At 35.4% G+C, this 19,110-nt stretch overlaps 1 protein-coding gene across 3 annotated transcripts in view; it reads right to left on the bottom strand.

The window, feature by feature from the left end:
- Positions 1-465: 465 nt before the first annotated feature.
- DEUP1 (deuterosome assembly protein 1) overlaps positions 466-19,110 on the bottom strand; it is a 41,655-nt gene continuing 23,010 nt past the window's right edge. For 2 of the 3 annotated variants that reach the window (XM_053936396.1, XM_053936398.1), the window contains 5 exons: positions 17,341-17,538; positions 16,192-16,278; positions 13,483-13,676; positions 7,155-7,296; positions 466-1,035 (listed from right to left, as the gene is read on the bottom strand). In XM_053936396.1, coding sequence (XP_053792371.1) covers positions 865-1,035; positions 7,155-7,296; positions 13,483-13,676; positions 16,192-16,278; positions 17,341-17,538 — 792 coding nt within the window. In that variant the 3' untranslated portion in view covers positions 466-864. Of the gene's footprint in view, positions 1,036-3,466; positions 3,646-7,154; positions 7,297-13,482; positions 13,677-16,191; positions 16,279-17,340; positions 17,539-19,110 lie in introns of those variants that run through there. The other variant, XM_053936397.1, reaches the window with a different exon arrangement.

The following is a 19,110-nucleotide window of genomic DNA, read 5'->3' as shown; positions in this document are numbered from 1 at the left end:
GAATTGCAAATAAAAGGAATCTCAATATTATGCAGATTTTCGGCACATGTAGTTGAATTAACTCTGCTTGGTTATATAATGCTTTCCTATGATGTAGGAAAATGTGAAGAATTTAGGCCCTTACCTAAAACTGATCACATATTGTCTGAAGTTGAAGTTTTTCCTCATTGTTCCAATACAGTTAAACAACAAGCCAACATGGTAAGAAAAGTTCAATCCAAAATAGATGCTTTTGAACACAGGTTTTAAAAATTGTAAAGTCTTAATGTAAAGTGCCTGAGATCAGGTTCTGCCCCTGGCAGAAGTCTATCGGTCTGGTAAAAGGGGAAATATGGGTGGCTTCAAAACATGTGCTTGGTCTTTTAATGTTCTTCTCACAGACCAGCATTTCCAGAGGCCCAGGGGCTATTTCCACAGCCAAGAATCACCAGAGCATAGATACGCTTTTCATGCCAGGAGCTGAGACATGGTTAAAGGCCTTTATTATTTTTCTGTACAATCTAGAGAATTTGTCTTCGTTGATTCTAATTTCAAGGGAATAATTCCACTTATTGGCCCTTTGTACATTACAGAATTTTAAGTATCTTAATTTACAGTGCTGCAAGAGGGTCTCTACTGCACACAATTTAACTGTGCAAAACTCACCTGTATATTTTAGAATATGTTCTGAGTTTATTTTGTCATATAGTCAAGTTACAATATACTTAAATCTGTAGGAGAATGATGATTTTCTTGAAAACTTGGTGTTACAAATACATGCTATTGGCAATGTGCCTAAATACATTAAGCAGCTAGTTGCAGATTTTAGTTCTAAGGAACTCATGGGTGATTACTTGGTTTGCTTTTCTTAATTGTGTGACTGGCTTAAGTATGCCTGTTTTGCTGCATCCTGGCATATTTTTTTAGAGTATTTTCAGAATATCTTTGCAGCTCTTCAATGTGTGAATTTAAACGTTCTTCAAATTCTCTGGCGTGTTTCTCTTCCTCTTGAAAGAACTTTTCTGTTGTTGCAAGGAAGGACATCTCAGGGGGAGACTGAGCAATGAATAGAAAATCATGGTTAGGAAAAACCAACAAGTGCTACAATGTGTTTGCATTATCAAATTCTAGATGTGAAAAACATCTTGACCTACAGCAGCTAATAAAGCACTATAATGCTTTACACCTCTTCAAGAAAGCACCATTTTTAAAGGCATACATTTTTAAAGGCATCCATGTGCCTAAATGACATGAACTGAACGTTGTGCTTGATTATCTGTGATATTCATAGCATTAGAATGTAGCTTGGCCATTAAAAATTTAAATATCCCACTAGACAGAATTAAACTGCTGTAGAACCTCCAAAATCTATCAACTACAGGTTATGTTAGTTATTTCTATAATGTAGACCAGGGCAGAGGACAATAATCTTTCTTGGAATGACAGAGTATAATTATGTTGGATACTGCTGATTGTCTCCTATAATTTTAGCTCTCTGCTTCTGTGGTATGATGCTTTCTGAGGAAAGAAAGAAAACTTGTGCTCATTTCAGTACTATTAATCCAAGCTCTGACATTCTGGCGAATGTACTAAATTTTTGTTCACTGCAAGTAATTCACTGAAAAATCTTCTTTTCATTTCATGAGCATTTAGTAGACTCAGACACAAACCATACCAATAATCAGCCTTCAGATGGTTGTCATGGGATGCAGAGCTGTACAAAGCAAATGACATGTGTGAATCTTTGCTGGAACAAGGTCTAAATTTTTAAGCACCAATTTTTGTTAATTTTCTTGCTAATACCTAAGATACATTCATTGGAATATCTTTATCAAAAGAAATATGAAATAATTTTTCTTTTACTAATGATACTATCCTTTTTAAATACATTCAGCACTTTTTTTGTAGAGATAAATGCAATTTTATGACATGAATTTTTAAGATTTGGCTGAGGAAAAAAAAACTTAGTGTAGGAGCTTTAATATTAAAAGAGAGGTAACCTTCTATTTTTATATTGTCATATATTGGGAAAAAATGATTGACATCTTTAATCTTAGTTAAATCATATCTTAAATAGTTTTAGTTACTGATTAAGTTATTAGTCTAGAATTTCAGTTTTTTTTCCTAGAATTTAAAAATGTTTGAAGTTTATGTGTTGGCACATCAAACAGGAATTCAAATATTCAGATGGTCTGTGGAAAAGGCCAATTATATTACATCCATAAATTTTTACTCCAGGCTCCACTGTATCAGAATGGGGTATTCCCTATTTCCACAGCAACTAGGGACAGATTTGGACTTTGTTTTCAACTTCATTGAAAACTGCTCTTTAGCAGCTTTTAAGGCTAAAAGATACTAATTAGAAAAATCCTCTAAAGCACCAATCCATTCAAACTCTTTGCAGCAGACTCTGAGATGAAATTTAGAGACTTCCTATAGGAAACCCCTTTTCAAAGTACAGAAGTGAGTGACAGCTGGAAATAAATTCTGAGTTTAATACCATCCTTCTTGAGTGAGAGAGGCTTCCTGATGTATAGGGCTCCTAAAATTAAATTCACAGAAAAAGCAGACTCTTTCTTTTCTCAATCCCTCTAAAAGAATGTTTTAAAATGATGGGTAAGACGAAGTGACTTAATTTGACATGTATGAATAAGAAACCTAAAAATATTGGATCACTTTTGCCATAACACTCCTTTCTCAATCCTTGCAAGAAAAAGAACGCCAATCCTCTAAAGTTTAAGAAAGTGGAGGGACATCACCTGCCTTTGGTTTTCTTCATAAACACGTGCATGATTTCCCATTCACAAATTATCATTGTTCCCATATGAAGAGTTTTTCCTGACATTCTGAATGCCATGGCTACGTGCCATTTATTCCTTCATGGGCTAGGCCACAAATACATCTCCTTGTGTTGTCAAGATTCAGTGACAGAATTGTTAGTACTATTTTAAATTATTTGAAGAAGGCTTTTGTATTTTGAAGAATACATTGGATTTGGAGGCTTTAAAGAATCACTATGTGCCTCCCTTACTAAATACCAGCAATGAAATCACTGATTCAATGCTGAGCAAATAAAACACTTTCAGTGAGAAGCATGAGAAACTGGGAAAATCTGAATCCGAAATACAAATTTAATAGGTGTCATCACCTAGAGAAAAATATCATGTTAGACTTTTCCTTATGGACTGCAGATTTACACAGGTGCCACTCTCAGAAACTTTACTTAAAGTTAGAAAAGATCCTTAGAAATTCAGGATTACAATGCTAAGAATTACTGGCTTCTCATTGGAAAAAGACTGGCCTCACAATCAAGCTGTCTTCCCAAACTGTTAATGTCCTTTGCTTCAACTGGTACTTTGATGTGTTTCTTCTTGAAATACACTGTAAACTCTGAATGAGACATTTCTGAATTTCCTCAGAGTTGAGAGAAGAATGTTTATCACTTAGAATAAGCAGGTCATGGCTCCCCACAGCTCCTTACCTGAGGGTCAGACATCACAGACTATGATTTTAGATAGGTCCCTAATGCATTGTTTTTCATGCACTTTGAGAGAAGGTTTTATCTAAGCAAGTCTAAAAGGCAACATTCCTTGTTAGCAGCATTTTGTGCTCCAAGCCTCTGGTCTGTTCTTTCATTATGTTCTTTATTGTCTTTACTTTTGGCCTCTGAGGAAGAAAAACCACAAAGAAAGTACTTTAATCCATGTCTCAGATGAGATTCATGGTCCTTGGTTTTGAATTTTTTTTTCTCAGACATTCCTGCTTTTATGTCTTTTGGTTTTCTAACTGCAACTGGATAGGGATGGATGCATCGTAAGCTTTCCATCTAACTTGTTTGGGTAATAAGGCAAGGAAGACTCTATTTTTTTTCATTTCTGCAGTGCCAGCTGATCTTATATTTCTTTGGTGTATACCAGTAATGAGAAACACCTTTCTGCCTCATCATTTGCTGGAAATGAAGGAGTGTACCTGACAGAGATGTGTATTTCTATAGATTACATATGTGCTAAGTATGTCTTCTCCTTAAATAACAACTACCCAAAATGGTTAAGAATTCATTCTGGATTTCTCAGGAGGAGCCCTTCAGGAAGCTAGCTCTCTCAAAGAGAGAGAAAGAGACTGCCTAATTAATTAGATCTGCCTAATTAATTTGCCTAGAGGTCATCTCTTCATCTCTTACTTGCCCCATGAGTTGTTCCAGCATTCTTGGATGCACCTTCAGCAGGGCATCAAGAAAGCTTTAACACGTGGGATATTTTAACATTTACTGGTCAAGTCATGAGCAGTCAAACCCCAGTGTTAGAGTCTTCTCATGTTTAGCTGCTTCTACTTTCCAGGAAAGATTTTGTAATTCCGAGAGTAGTCCGGCTGGCTGGCTAATTAGTCTTAGTGGTCTGGCTAATTTTAGTCTCACAGTGACTAAATTTGGCATGTTTTGGGAGCAGTTTCCTCTAACCCTACACTGCAATACATCTTAGGCAGCAGGTGCTGTCTTAAACATGCTTCTGCTCATATATGAAAATTAAATTTGAGATGCCTAAATTGCTGAGTGACATAGGAAGATTTTTAGAGGGTCTACGTAGCTAGGTAATAGTAATACCTAGGAGTGAGAGGCATGGACTATAGCACGCCTCAGGGTAGTATCAAGACTGTCAAAATAATTCCTAATGATGTCCAGTGGTAGAATTTCCACAACTTTCCACTGCAGTCTATTTATTAAGCAAGTTCCCATACTAATGTTAGAAGATTTCCTAATACCTAATTTAAATTTTAATTATTACAGTTTAAGTCTTGTATTTCCATGCCTTAAAGCCAGAACAAACAACTGTCTATCATCTGAAGAGAAACATGAGAAACTATTTATGACTAAAAGATCAACCAATCATTTTCTGAAGTTGTTCATTTCAGAAAGAGACCACAGCCTAAATTACTGTTTAGAAGAAAAAGTATTTCCCTAGATTAGGAAACCCTTGAAGCAAGAAATTTTGGGGTATGGGAATTTCCAGTGAATCCCAGATGAGCTTTGTATTTTATTATAAGGCAAGAATGACTCTTTCTATACATGCCACCTCTTAGTAAGAATGTGGAAGGGCAGAGGTTGCAGTGGAACATTTACCAATCTTTGTCTGAAGATTCTTTACCGGGAGGAGAGATATAAGTCACTGTCTAAAGCCCTACAGACTATTTTCTCTCTTCCCTTAATACCAAGAGTTATTTTGGTAGGTATCAGGACATCACCTGGAAATTTGATGTTTTCAATTTGTGCTACAAATATTCTTCAGAAAACTAGTGCCTTATAGGATTTTCTGATGTTTTGAATATACTGGAGATTTCACATGGGTCCTGTCCCTGTGTTCTATACCCCTGAAGACCTCAGAACTCTGACAAATAACTCTGGTTTAACATATTGTGTATTTCCCCCCTCTTTCTCCTCAATGGAACAGCTTTGCATTTGTACACAGAACTCTGGAGTAACACTGTTGAATGATTTCTGCACTAAAGCTGTGGTATCCAATGTCAGCCCGAGTGATGATTTAATTTCAGTGGTCTGAACTTCTACCTGCTTCAATGCCACTGATTTGGACCTAGACTCTGCATGAGAAATATCTCTTGCTTAATAGTTTAGTTACGTGTTTGCCCACACACCAGCTAGAAAGTCTTGGCATTGACGCTGGCCTGAGTGCCAGGTGGGAAATAGTTTCCCTGCAGCTTGCAGAAGTGTGTCAGAAGGGACATTTTTTCCCAGGCTATCTGAAAACAGAAGCTTTGTGATTTGGTGTCTCTGTCTGACACTTCTGACAGAAGAGAGAAGAATTGGTGTTTATCAGACTCATCTGGCTAAGTCCAAATGACTCTTTTCATGATTAGCAGTTTAAAGAGGAAAACTCTCAAGCCATAAGGAACCAAAAGCTGTTTACTTAAAGTTCCTGTGAAACATATGAATATAAAAATGGAAGTGAAGTCAAACACCTGGGACTACATGGTTCTCACTGTTCTCAGTCTACTGGGACAAAGATGATGGGACCAGTCAGTGAAGGGCTTCACTGCAATCCCTGCTTCCCAAACACACCATCATTAAGGTTCCTCCTACCAACAGTGAGATTCTGGACTATGGAGATAGCTCTGCAGCAGCCACGTCTCTGATAGGAAAGGCTGTGCATTTGTTTCTGAAGTGGACAGCAGAACCGGGGTACAACAACCACAGGTACAATTGCCTGTCAATCCCCCCGGTAAATGCTGAAGTCTTCCCTCTTCTCTCTCTATAGGTTCAGCCAGAGCCCTGAAACTGAGAATCTCCTGGTTACAAAGATCCATGTATCACAGCTGGACAAAGGGAGGCCTGCAGTTCATTCCTCACTTACATTCTTAGTTTCACTGCTTACTGATGGAATGGTTTCATGGTTTGAGATTAGCAAAGTGCTAATTATCAAGTGCAAAACAATAGTGGCCTGTTGTGGAGGCCTAAGGAAGAAGAGAAAATACTAAGGGAGAGGATAAATCTCAAATTTAAAGGGAGGTCTAAAGCCAAAGAATTATGGAAAGATTTTCTTAAGTTGTCCGAGACAAAGTGGGATTGGTCCCACTTGTCATGAAGGGTGATAGTCTCCAGACTATGAAGACAAAATGAAAGAATGCTGTCTCCTATTGCTCTTTCACTTCAAGAAAAGTAAGAATCACAGCACTTATAATTTCTGTTTCTTTTCAAATCCAATAGCTAACATATGGAAAATAGTTGCTATGATTTTTCTGATTTCATCCATCAATCACAGAGATGTAGATCAAATAGGAACTTGATTTGTCTAACAGCACTTAAGGCAGTAAGTTTGCAGGCATTATGGAAATACACTTGAAGCAGAGTGCTCTTATATAGGCAATACAAAGCAAAGTGCCCCAATATAGAAGGCAATAAAATGTAGAAATCTTTCTCACAGTCACATAATGGCAGGTAATTATCACCACTGTTATTAGAACAGAGGTATGGCTCAGTAGGGGATGTTTAATCTCCAGAAAAACAACATTTCTGTTAGAATAAGGTATTTCCATTTTTGCTGGGCTGGCACTGTATAAATAATAATGACAACAAGAGTGATCTAATTTTTGGCTCCTCCAAGGCTACATTTGGTCCACAGATGGATTTTTGAGAATATATGTGTTATAGGAAAATAGTTACTTACCGATAATTTGATTTCTTCCTCATTGTAAGCAGGGCTCTGAAAGCTGCCTGTTCTGCCCACTGCAGGAAACGGCCCAGGAAGGCCCAAAGGACACCCCACTGGTGGTAATGGAGATTTATAATCTATTTTCTTTTCATGGCCTCTGTGAAGTGGATGAGAAGATAAAGTGCTATCAGTTTTTGAACCAGTGATATTGCCTTGGCCATACAAAGCAGGACTGCAGTTTCTGTGGTATCCACCAGCAGTGAGCATAGCAGTCTGTTGACATTCCACTTCCCATTAATCTTTATTTTGGAAGGATCTAGAAGAAAAAAAAATCTACTTATGAAACCCAGTTATTGAAGATGCCAATACTCTTAAAATGTTTGTTACCTATCCTTTGCTAATGGCCACCATTCTGTTTTCCAGTGGAAAAAGATATGTAAGCACTCTTTGGCCATGTCTAGGAACCAGAGTGAATTCGACCACACAAATAGAGGAAATGAAATATGAAAGTGTGAGAGGAGAGAAAAAAACTGTTATTAGTGGTTGGATAATTAGTCAGTTTTGATCTAATAGTATTTTAAACAACTATGTTCAAGTGGCTAGAATTTAGAATAAATACTTAAACAAAAAATAGTACAGGAATCTTTGATTCTGCATTTTTACTGCAATGATAGTTTTGCCACTGATTTAATGGTAACACTTTGGAGATTAATATAAAAAAATACTAGCTTTTTAAAAGAAACTTCCTAAAAATTGTACAACAACATGCTTTTGTAGCAATAAATGAAATCTTCAAGCTTAAAAAATAATTTTGAAGCACATTATTATGATTTTCCACAACTCTTGTATCTCAGTGATCAGAATTGATGTGCAAGTACATATTTCTAATAATTTGTATTTCTGTGAAGCAAAAGCTATTCGAGTTAATAGCACCTCAAAAAAAAAAAAAAAAAAAAGCGCCATTTTCCTCCCATTCCCAATATAGTTAACTGAACAATTCTGATACTGTATTAATAAAAGCAGACAATTTTGAAACTCACTTGCCCAGATGTTTTCGAAATTACACTAATTTTAAATTGCTTCATTCCTTGTATTATATACCAATACATGCAAAAAAACTTATTTCAGATTCGATTAATTTTATGTTACAGTATTTCTAGCTGAGATAAAAATTTCCATTGTATTTGAAGTCTGTGCTTATGATGAAATTTTAATCTTGGGAGGTAACTACTAAAACATGATAGAAGTTTGAACAGATTCTATCATTGCAAATATCCTAAAACACTCTAGTAATTTGAAATGCAGCTATAAAAGCTTTTTAAGAGCGTGTTCTCTGCCACTAAAATATAATTTAATAAATATTCAAGAGTATGCAGTGCTACTCAGTACTATTTTTTTTTTAATAAAAAGAACTTGCCAAGTGCAGGGAGAAGACTGTTTTCTGCAGAAAGATCACACCATCATTTTCTAATCTTAATTTAAATATTTGGTGTTGGGAGAGAGTGGCTGTGGAGCCTTGATGGACCTGCTTTTACGTAAGCCCTTCTGCTGGTTTTCACAGAGACAGAGTTATTTTCCTCAAAGTAGTTTGAATGGGGCTGTGTTTTGGACTTGTGCTGGAAACAGTGTTGGTAACACAGAGATGTTTTAGTCACTGCTGAGCAGAGCTTACACAGAGTCAAGGCCTCTTCTGCTCCTCACCCCACCAGAGAGGAGGCTGGGGGTGCACAAGGAGTCAGGAGGGGACACAGCTGGGGCAGCTGATCACAGCTGACTACAGGGATATTCCAGAGCATATGGGAGCATGCTCAGCAATAAAAAGCTGGGAGAAGGTTGCCTGGGCATCACATGACAGGTGGTGAGCAATTGCACTGTTATTACTGAGCATCACTTGTTTCATATATTCTAATTATAGAATTATTATTATTGTTGTTGCTATTATTACTACTACCACCTTCCTTTTCTGTCCTATTAAACTGTATCTCAACACACGAATGTTACTTTTTTGTAATTCCAATTCTTTCCTTGTGAGTGGGGGAGTGAGCAAGCGACTGTGTGCTGTTTACCTGCCAGGTTAAACCACAACAGCCCTAAAACAGGAAACTGAGTATTCAGTACATGGACTGTGCAGAACAACTCAGAGAACTAATGGGGAACATTTTTTTTCTCTGATTTTAAAAGAAGCTGTGATTAAGATAATCTGAATGCTATGGCAAAGTAAATTATAAGCATGATGCTGTATTATTATTTGTTACTATAATTTTATTTTTACTCCAATAATAATAGTATTATTATACATGCTAACATAAAACTCTCAGACTATTCACCAAACCTTCCAGTTTTCTAAATCACCTTAAATGTTTACCCTTATGGATGCAGAGTTTTCTCCTTTCTTTCATGTTTCTCTTTACATAAATATACTCTGCTCTTTGGGCACAGGAAAATACTTTTTTCTTTATTTTTCTCTGTTTTAAAGTCCATTCCATCTATGGTTTGGATGAAGGGCATCATGAAAAAAATCCTGCCACAACTGAAGATAAATGGCATGAATAATAAAATCACAAGTTTTTGGTTTTTTTTTAATCTCGTGTTCTGACCTTTTTGGAAGTAATTTTCTCTCTAAACCCATAGGAAAGTCTATGTGATCTGTGCTCTTTTTTTTCCCCCAGAACTGTTTCTTTATGTATTTAATAAAAATTATTACTGTTGTGTTATAATTCCTCTAAGAACAGAATTTTCAGACTTGAGTGCCTACTTGACTTGGGTTATGGTAGCCTTTAGATAATAAAAACAGATACTGCACCTCCTCTCCCAGAAAAAAGTAAAAAAATTAAAAAGGACTGGTCTTTTAAAAGGAACTCCCCTTCTCCCGTTCCTAGTGTAATCCATAGGATTGCTGGGGCGGCTTGGTATTTCGGAAAAAACATAAAACCTACATTGAGGTGCTTTGATAGGGACACTGGGCCTTTACTTTGGATGGTGTCCACAGTTGTGGTTGAAACTTCTACCAGTTCATGTGCAAAATAATATCTAAGAACATAGATCTACTTTAAATACAATCTGCAAATTTGTGAAAAGCTGTCCATTTGTTAACACTATCAATGCAAATACACTATTATTGCAGCTGAACAACTAATGCTTCTGGTGGGATTAGTCATAGAGTATTTAACATGTACACATGCCACACAAATAATATCATTGTTGACATGGTGACACAGGGGACAAGTAGTGAAAGAACAGTGTTCTCACAAAGGGAATTTAAACAGGATCTACTTTTCCTGACTCACACATAAAATCCATCTGGTCTCTGTGCAGTCAATGACTTCAGTGATGCAAAAACCCCAAATTCCTTACTCAGCTTTGCTGGTTGACATAACCAGTCTTGAGAAAGAAAACTACAGATCTTTAATGACCAGAATTTCTTCAAGAATTTGTGCTGTTGCTTTTACCTGGCAAGTGTAATGGCTAGCTTGATTTTAACATGGATAAAAAGCCTTTTCCTGAAGAATTGTTTTTACTGCTTCCACTTTATCTATTGCAATAACTGATACAGTGGTGTGACTAAGAGTTGTATGATCTTAAAAAACCTCCTTAACAGATACTCACTGCAAACACACATCCAGTAAGCGATCCCCAGCTACCTTAGCAGGCATTAAATCTTAGAATTTACCCTTCACTTTCCCCACATGATGAAAGCGCACTTTGGCTTGATCAGTTACCTATTTTGTGCATATTTTTGAGGAAAATAAATAGCTTTTCATTTTGAAACTCACAGGCATGTTTTAATTTTGGAAGAAAGAAAATGAACAGATCAGCTTCATCAGAGAGTTCTCTTCAACCATGCCCAAATTTAAATCAACTGCTTATGGTCAAGCTCTAAGTAAAGGATTTAAATCCTTTACTTAGAGAGTGGGGAAAGCTTATGTAAATTGCAATTAGAAGGAAGATAATTACATAAGAAAACAGTAATTAAGGTGATTATAGGTAGAATGTGGGCACAGTCCTTTTTTTAGCAAAAAGATGCTATTTCTGCATATCTTACTTTCTAATATTTAGAAATACACTGTATACTGAAAGAAGGAAGAAATCATGCCGCTTTTTGGATAGCCAGTATAACTTCCTGCAATTTCCTGTGTTTTCTCTAGAGGTCTCCTCTCTAAGACATGAGGGTGCCTGTGCCCAGGATTCCAGTAGTGACTGAGAGACACAACTGAAAAATATTGTAGATTATACACCCGTCCCTTGCAAAAATACCATGTTTTCTAATTTTTTACCATATAAAACAAGTCTTTTATGCCCTTTCTCCAGTGCCATAATTACCATGGAAACAGAACTGCAAATTAAACCAGAAATAACAGGGTTTATGCTCAGAATAAAATAAATATACCCCAGATTTTAACTTAACCAAGATCAATTTCCTAGTTTATCTGCATACATCTGATGCTTGAAAATTTAATTTTAGTTTTCTGGAAAAATCCTGAGGTAGTTTCCTGCTTGGGAATAGAGAACTGAAAGTACAGAGAGGGCCTAATCATAAAAGCACTGGCTAGGTGATGTGCATACACATTACATGTCAAATTTGCACGTTTTAAAATCTGTGTATTTATTTATCTGAATAGCTTTACTATTAGGAATTCTAACTAATGATTTAGATCCTGAAATCTAGGCTCAATATATCTGTTTCATCATATTAACTACAATAATAATAATTTATATTGTATTCAGTAGTCTGGCTGAGATTTCTGTTGTGAGAAAGGTCAACTCTCACAGGTGTCTCTCTCAGTTTTGATTGATCTTCCAACAGCTATGAAATCACAATCCTGCAAATTACATGCATAATTCTATTGTATCAAATATTTATGTTCTCATAAATTTCACTGTCTCTTATGTACAGCAAGTGTAAATCCCGAGAAAATGGTAAGAAAATCTTACTTTTTCCTCACTTTAGAGGAGTTGAAGCATGAGCAAAAATGGCAATGACCAATTTTGTGAAGTTATGAGACCAACTGGTGCAGAATAATCTGTCTCGGTTTACAAGTATTTGTTTCAGCAACATCTTCAACATAACTTCAAACTTCACAGGAAATCAGCCATACCTGCCACTTCCAAAAATAGGTGTATATATATATATATATATATATATATATATATATATATATATAAAATACATATACATAATGCATTTATATATATATTATATATATATTTATATATATATATTTATATATATTTTATATATATATATATATATATAAATGCATTATGTATATGCATATATATAAATACATATATCTATTTATTTTTATATACACATGAATGCTATCTCCAACACAAAACATTTTTTAAAAAGAAATTTTAGGCAAAATGGAGCTACATTTAGCTCCATTTATGGATGCGTCTCTATTCTGCAGAAAGAGAATAATTTTAAATTTTGCCAAAACCTAAATGCATGAGTTTGAAATATTAACATGTTCAATTTTGGCTCCAACTATTTCAACTTTACTTCACAGAATTATTTAATGTTAATGCTATCATGTCAGTTCTTTATTACAAATAATCAACATATTTAGTTCCATATTAATTTTATTTTCCTCTACTGTGAAATACTGTTTAGCAGGGTATTTTCTTTTTTTTTAATTGCAATGCCATGATTATAATATGTTTGAAGGTAATTCAATGGCTCAGTGAATACAGGGAAATAAGAAGAAAGTAATCACTAAAATGATTTCTATGAGTCTGAATATTCTCAAGTCTCATTATTTTTCCCTAACAAGGAGTTTATTGTAGTAATGACTTACCCAGGCCATCTGAAATTATGTTTCTGTTAAAAATCAGGTCACCCAAGAACACTGAAACCAGACAAGGCATTAAAATGCATTTAATGAAACTTCCAACAAATGAAACTGGAGGACACAAAGCTTTTCAGCAGGGCCTATAGTTCAAGCTGCTTATTAAGAAAACCTCCCGTCGAGAAGTTTACCTCTCATGTTGATTTTTCTAGCTTTTCTTTGTCTTGTTTTTATTTGGTAGTAAAAATACAGTCTGCTCTATCTTGCAAAACCTGGAGCTAAGAATAGCTTGAGTGGCACATAAAAAGTTTTTAATGTGTCATGTGCTAAATACTAAAACAGATATTAAACATTTCTGGGACTTCATTTATTGCCAATTTCCATTAGCCATCCAGAAAAATGTAGGAAGTCCTTACAAATATACTAATTAGGTCTGATATTTATATTGGTAGGAGTTCTGAATGAACAGAAACAGCAAAAAACTTGACAGTTTGGCCCTGTCAGACCTTCCAAAACACATGAAGTTTCATAAATGTGTACAATCTAAATATTACCTCTCTTCTTGCATCTTTGAATGGGTTTGGTAGCTGTGCTCTGTTTCTCTATATGTATCCATGCAACCCAGTATCAATGTTTCTGTGTCATTTTGTGGTTTAACAAGGCTATTTTGTAGTCTTAAATTCTCATGTTTCATTTTGTGAAGAGAAGCTGTGAAATTTCCATGTTCTTTGTTACATAAATCTATACACTGTGAAAGGAGATAATACCATCATTAAGTAGTTATTTTTTCCAGAGTAAATGGGTATATTTTTAACAAGCAAACAAAAAACAATGTTCTGTGCTAAAGAAAAGACCTAGCTACCATATCTAATCATGCAACATTTAGAGCAAACCAAGAGCATTGCCTCCAGAAAAAAAATCACAGTAGATAAATGGAAAAGAAGGGATAACAGCCTCTATAACACAATAAAACAAATTAAAATTTCTCAGCAAACATGCATTCAAAATATTATTGTTGTAAATTTATCGCTTGCTTTGTAAAACTGATGACATAAAAGCGACCATAACAGCTATAGCTGCAGACTGTATTGCTCCCTCCAGTAACAATTCCTCCAAAAATAACAAGCAAAATGATAGGAGTTCATTACTACAGTAGATACAGAGTATGTGTACAGGCACAGTTAATATGTGTGTTGAGACAGTCACCTTCAGTTTCAGAAGCAGTGAGTAAAGCCACATCAGCACAATGCTCCCTGTCCCTGTCACTAAACCCCATTTCTCAGCTGGGTTAGCCCACATGGTGTGCAAGGCAAAATACTGAAAGTGCAAGCCACAGTGCACTGTGCACTGTGATCAGGGGCTAAAGACCCCCATCCACTAGGATATCAAGAAGGGAAGATGGAAATTAGCTCTGGAAGTTGTCTAGCCAGGATACTCTGCTCCTTTTTTTCTCCTGTCACTTCATCCATGAAGCCTACGCTGCACACCTGAGCCAGCTATTTTGGATCTATCTCTCTGCAGAGTACTGCACTGCATTGTGTAATAAATTTGCAATAACAGTATACTGTCATCACCAGGAAATTCTGAAAAGGTTAATCAGATTACACACAAAAGTCTAAAACCCCTTGCATTTCATTAAGTTGTGCTTTCATATATTCCTAGATTTACCTCATTCTCTTGGAACCCAGTAACTCATTACAGATTTGGTTCTCAGTACACTGCTGGCACAACTGTGCTCCTGCATTTGAAAGCTTATCTATTCCTTGCACTGATTTGATGCCATCTCTTCCCATGAACCTCGCCTTCCTCAGTTTTAGGGTGAATTTATGAGCCAAGCTGGCATAGAAATGCCAGAAGGTATAATAAAATTTAATATCTTGTGCAACTATGGGGGAGCAGGGGCTCAGCTACGTCTCACAAGTGGGAGGAGTGGCAGAATGAGCACTAAGTCATCCAACCACTAATAGCTGTAGAATCAGCAGTAAATTATAATGGCATGAACTCCAAAACTGAGCTGGCCCAGCTACATTGCTTTTGACATCTAAACCCTGAAAGTAACCTTGCCTGATGATGCATAGCACCATACTGACTTAGGCTAGCACTGGTCTCAGAGGTCTGTGTAGTGCTCCACTGTACAGCATGAACATGTCTATAAAAATCTCTCCAATCCCTAGAATCTTAATATCAAATATATCACATTCTCTAATGTTTAGATCCTCACAATACATTAGTAAAGCAGCAAAGAATTTTTAAGTCCACAAATCTACCAAAACATGTATTGACCTTGGTGTATGTAGTAACTGGATTTTACTGTTAAAATATAACAAACATATGATGTCTCCAAGGACCTTTCTCAGACAGCTCTTCTCAATCTTCAAGAAAAGTGTCACTGCAGAGAAGAGTTAGACATGCATACAAACATCCATCTATGCTTCCACAATAATATATCATATATACACACACAGATACCCATAATAGTCTGTATGTATGTGTAGGTAAGACATCACTGATGGACATCCATGTTGCTTTAAAGGTGTGGATAAATGTAACATTCTTTCATTACAATTAACAGGCTACAAATCCCCCCAAAATGTATGTATTTACATCAGTATTTCCAAACAACATTCCAGTGGGATTTTTTTTAGAGATACAGTAACTGCAGATGTTCTATAAGCAGGGGATGTTTTGAAGCTTTTTGTTGAAAACAGCATATATACAATTTATTATACCTTCATAAACCATAGTTCTAGATAATCTTATGGCACACTTTTTATCAATTAAATTTTAAAGCTCCGCTGTTTGGAGAGATATAAATACTAAACTCTGAAAATAAGCTGGGTGGGAGCAAAATGTGTCAGATTTTTACACTGCTATTTAAGTACCATGTGAACAAAGGGGTAAGATATTAAAAAAAGGGACATATTTTTGTCTGTGAGAATGATGACTGTTTAAACTTAAATAAGTGATATCACTTACAAAAAAATAAGCTCCTGGAAATTGTTTCGTGCCTAGACAGTTAATGAAAAATTTAACTTACTTGTAGTTTAATACAATTAAGGTAACAATTACTCTTAGCTATACTCATCTTCAGGCTGCATGTGAATACCACTTAGTTTTGATTATGTTGCACACCTTATTTTTATTTACTTAATTAATGAAAGCCAGAAATCTCTATATCTGCCATAATCTTCATCTACATTTACAAGAAATATAAGTAACTATTCTTGCATACTGTGCATACTTCATAGGTTAAAAAAAATTACCATGCAACTTTCACATTCCTGGTTTTCCACCATTTCTTTTAGATGTGTGTTTTCAGATTTGATAACTTGGTAATGGAATTCCAACAACTAGAAAAAGATTAAGATCTTAGTTAAATACAAGAATATTACTCTCAATTTACTTCATAAATACAACAACAATACTTGTTAATTTACTTGTTAAATACAAGAATATTATTCTCAACTGGAATAACACTGAGTATAGATGTATTTAAGCTTAATTTTTACAAAATATACATTGGTAACTACAAAACTTACTATAATATTTTTAAATATAGCAATACCAAAGTAGAAAGAAGTATTAAACCATTTATAAAAGAGATACAAATACAATACCTCTGAATTTATTTACCTTTTTGAAAGAAGTAATGACTTAGGAAAACAAGAAGTTCACATGCAGTTACTACATAGAAAGAGGGACAGATTTTACAGGCCACTGAAACTGGATGAAATCCTATTCATGATGTCTAGAAATGATATCTATTCTTTTAGTGATATGGAAATACCTGGTACAGAGCACCACACAGCAGGAGGTATCTCTCATTTTCCCCCAAACACTAACTTTAGTATTGTCAAAAGTAAAGTATTACTTCAATGACAGTTTTCCACATGTAGTGACCCTCTCATAAAACACAGAGATACTCAGAAACCTCTAAATATGATGGTTCTTTTGTTTTACAAATTAAGTAATGAAGATGACAATTTTTTTTTAAACAAAAATTTGCCATCAAAATCCCCACTGGTATCTTACAGTTTCCAGCTATAAAATTACTTGAATTTTCTACGCAGATTTGTAACATTCTTCAAAAAGTTTTAGAAAACACTGAAAAATGAGAAACTTAAAGCATATGTAATAACCACAAACTGGAAGTTTTCAAGATCTCTCATATGTTAAAATGATAACTAGATGTGATGGTCAGAATGAATTTCTATTTAGATGTACAGTTGACATTTACTGGTGATTTCTTGTTCCAGTATCAATTTGGCTGCTTTTGTAATAGTTCACAGATATTACAGCACCACTGATAAAAACTACAGCAAGAAACATGATGTCTTTTTTTCCACAGATAATGAATGCCATTATCAATAGTGGAGCAAAATGATGTGGGCTGCTTTTGCCTACTTGCATACCTGCTGTTTTGTTAACAATTTGTGTTTTGTCTCTAACTCCATTTTTAACTGTCTTTCCAGAAGACTAGCTTTCTCCATGATAGTTGCTATAGTGATCTCTTTCTGATGAAGCTCCTCTGTCAGGTCAGAGATTTCTGTCTTCATTCTTTCCTGCTCAGAGCAATGGGACTGCTCCTCTTGATAAACATGGTTTCTTATCTGTAGCAAATACATTTCAAAAAGAAAAAATGCTGTGCAGTAAATACGATTGCATCACTTGCTACTTATCAGTGACTTTTTCTGCTGTTGCTTCCAAGACGCCAACTCGTCTAACTGAACCAGAGATTCTGAAATTGTAAAATAAAATGTCTTTGGAAGTCAGTGCACAGAGCTTTGTTTATTTTTACATCTTTTTTTCACTTCTCTTGTACTTTCATTTGCCTATTTAATATTAGAAATTAACAAAGTACAATACACTTCAATCAACCTTTTAAAAGAAGGTAATAAAATCATGTATAGAATTAGAATTCATGGTAAAGAATATCCAAGGAAATATCCATTTAACAAATTTAAGTATGATTTATTTATACTGCGCTTAGGTTTTAAAAAAAAGTTTGATAAAGCTTAAATTAACTTAGGAGCAATAAAATAAATCAATCTAGAGGCTCTTTAATAAGAAACTATGTTAGAAATAAAGGGTATTATATGGAAAATAATTTTATGAGAATTTTTCCTGCCATTACATGTAAAAATTTAAGGTAAAACTTTCTTCAAAACCTCCTGTGGTGAGTTCTCCAAAGTATCAACACAAAAATTGTCTTCCTAATCTTTCTACTATAATCAAAAATTTAGTACTGAAAGATTTTTTTTGTATAAGATACAGAACAACAAAAACCAGCATAACAACCTTTAAAGCCATTTTACCAACTTTTTGCAGTACTATACACAATGAGTAACAGATGCATTCTGAAATATTAGAATTGTAAAAAAAAAAATATATATATAAAGGCAAAAAAACTTACGAGCTAGATCACGGCTAGATCATGCCAAAATTGATGAACCCAAGTCAGATGCATCCAAACAGAGGCATTCAAGACCCACTTGGCAAGAATTCCCATAACCTGCTCTAGGTGGCAGGAGGTTGGACCCTTCCAACCTAACAATTCTGTGATTTTGCTTACATTCATTGCTACTTGGCAAAACCACAACATGCTTGTAAGATGAGTTCTGAGCATCCTCTACTTCCAAAGTATCTCAGCCTGCCAAGCCATACACGGTTCCACAGTGCCATGCCGCTGCTGCTTGCTCACAGCACTTCTGAAACGTGCAACGCAGTGCGATGCGTAGCTCCAACGAGAGAGCTCTGCCCCAGACCGTGCGGCAGGTACCTGATTAAGCTCAGCCTTGTGTGGGTACCTGCCACAGTGACTTGTATCAGTTGATCTGTTTGCATATCCTACCTCTGAGACTACCTACAAATTACAGCTTAGCTCTACAGGTTACCAATTGATCAGAGCTTTGGAGGCTCTCTTAGTTGCATGGTATTACCTGAATTAAAATAATGTGTAGGCATGGTCTCTTCCATTATTTCAGTGAAGTAGGTAGACACAGAATCAGATTGTCAGTTTTACAGCTACACAACTAAATGCAACCATGCACAAAATCTTTTCCATATAAAAAACTTCATGCTCTCCTGAACCTACAATGCATCCTCCTGCTCTCTACAGTATATGCACATACCCTAGGTCAGTACTCTCTCCTAAAAATCCTATACCACAATTAAGATCTGGA

The sequence above is a fragment of the Vidua chalybeata genome, chromosome 2 (genome assembly GCF_026979565.1).
Source record: "Vidua chalybeata isolate OUT-0048 chromosome 2, bVidCha1 merged haplotype, whole genome shotgun sequence".
In the NCBI taxonomy this organism is placed as follows: Eukaryota; Metazoa; Chordata; class Aves; order Passeriformes; family Viduidae; genus Vidua; species Vidua chalybeata.
This window is presented reverse-complemented; position numbering and strand designations above follow the sequence as displayed.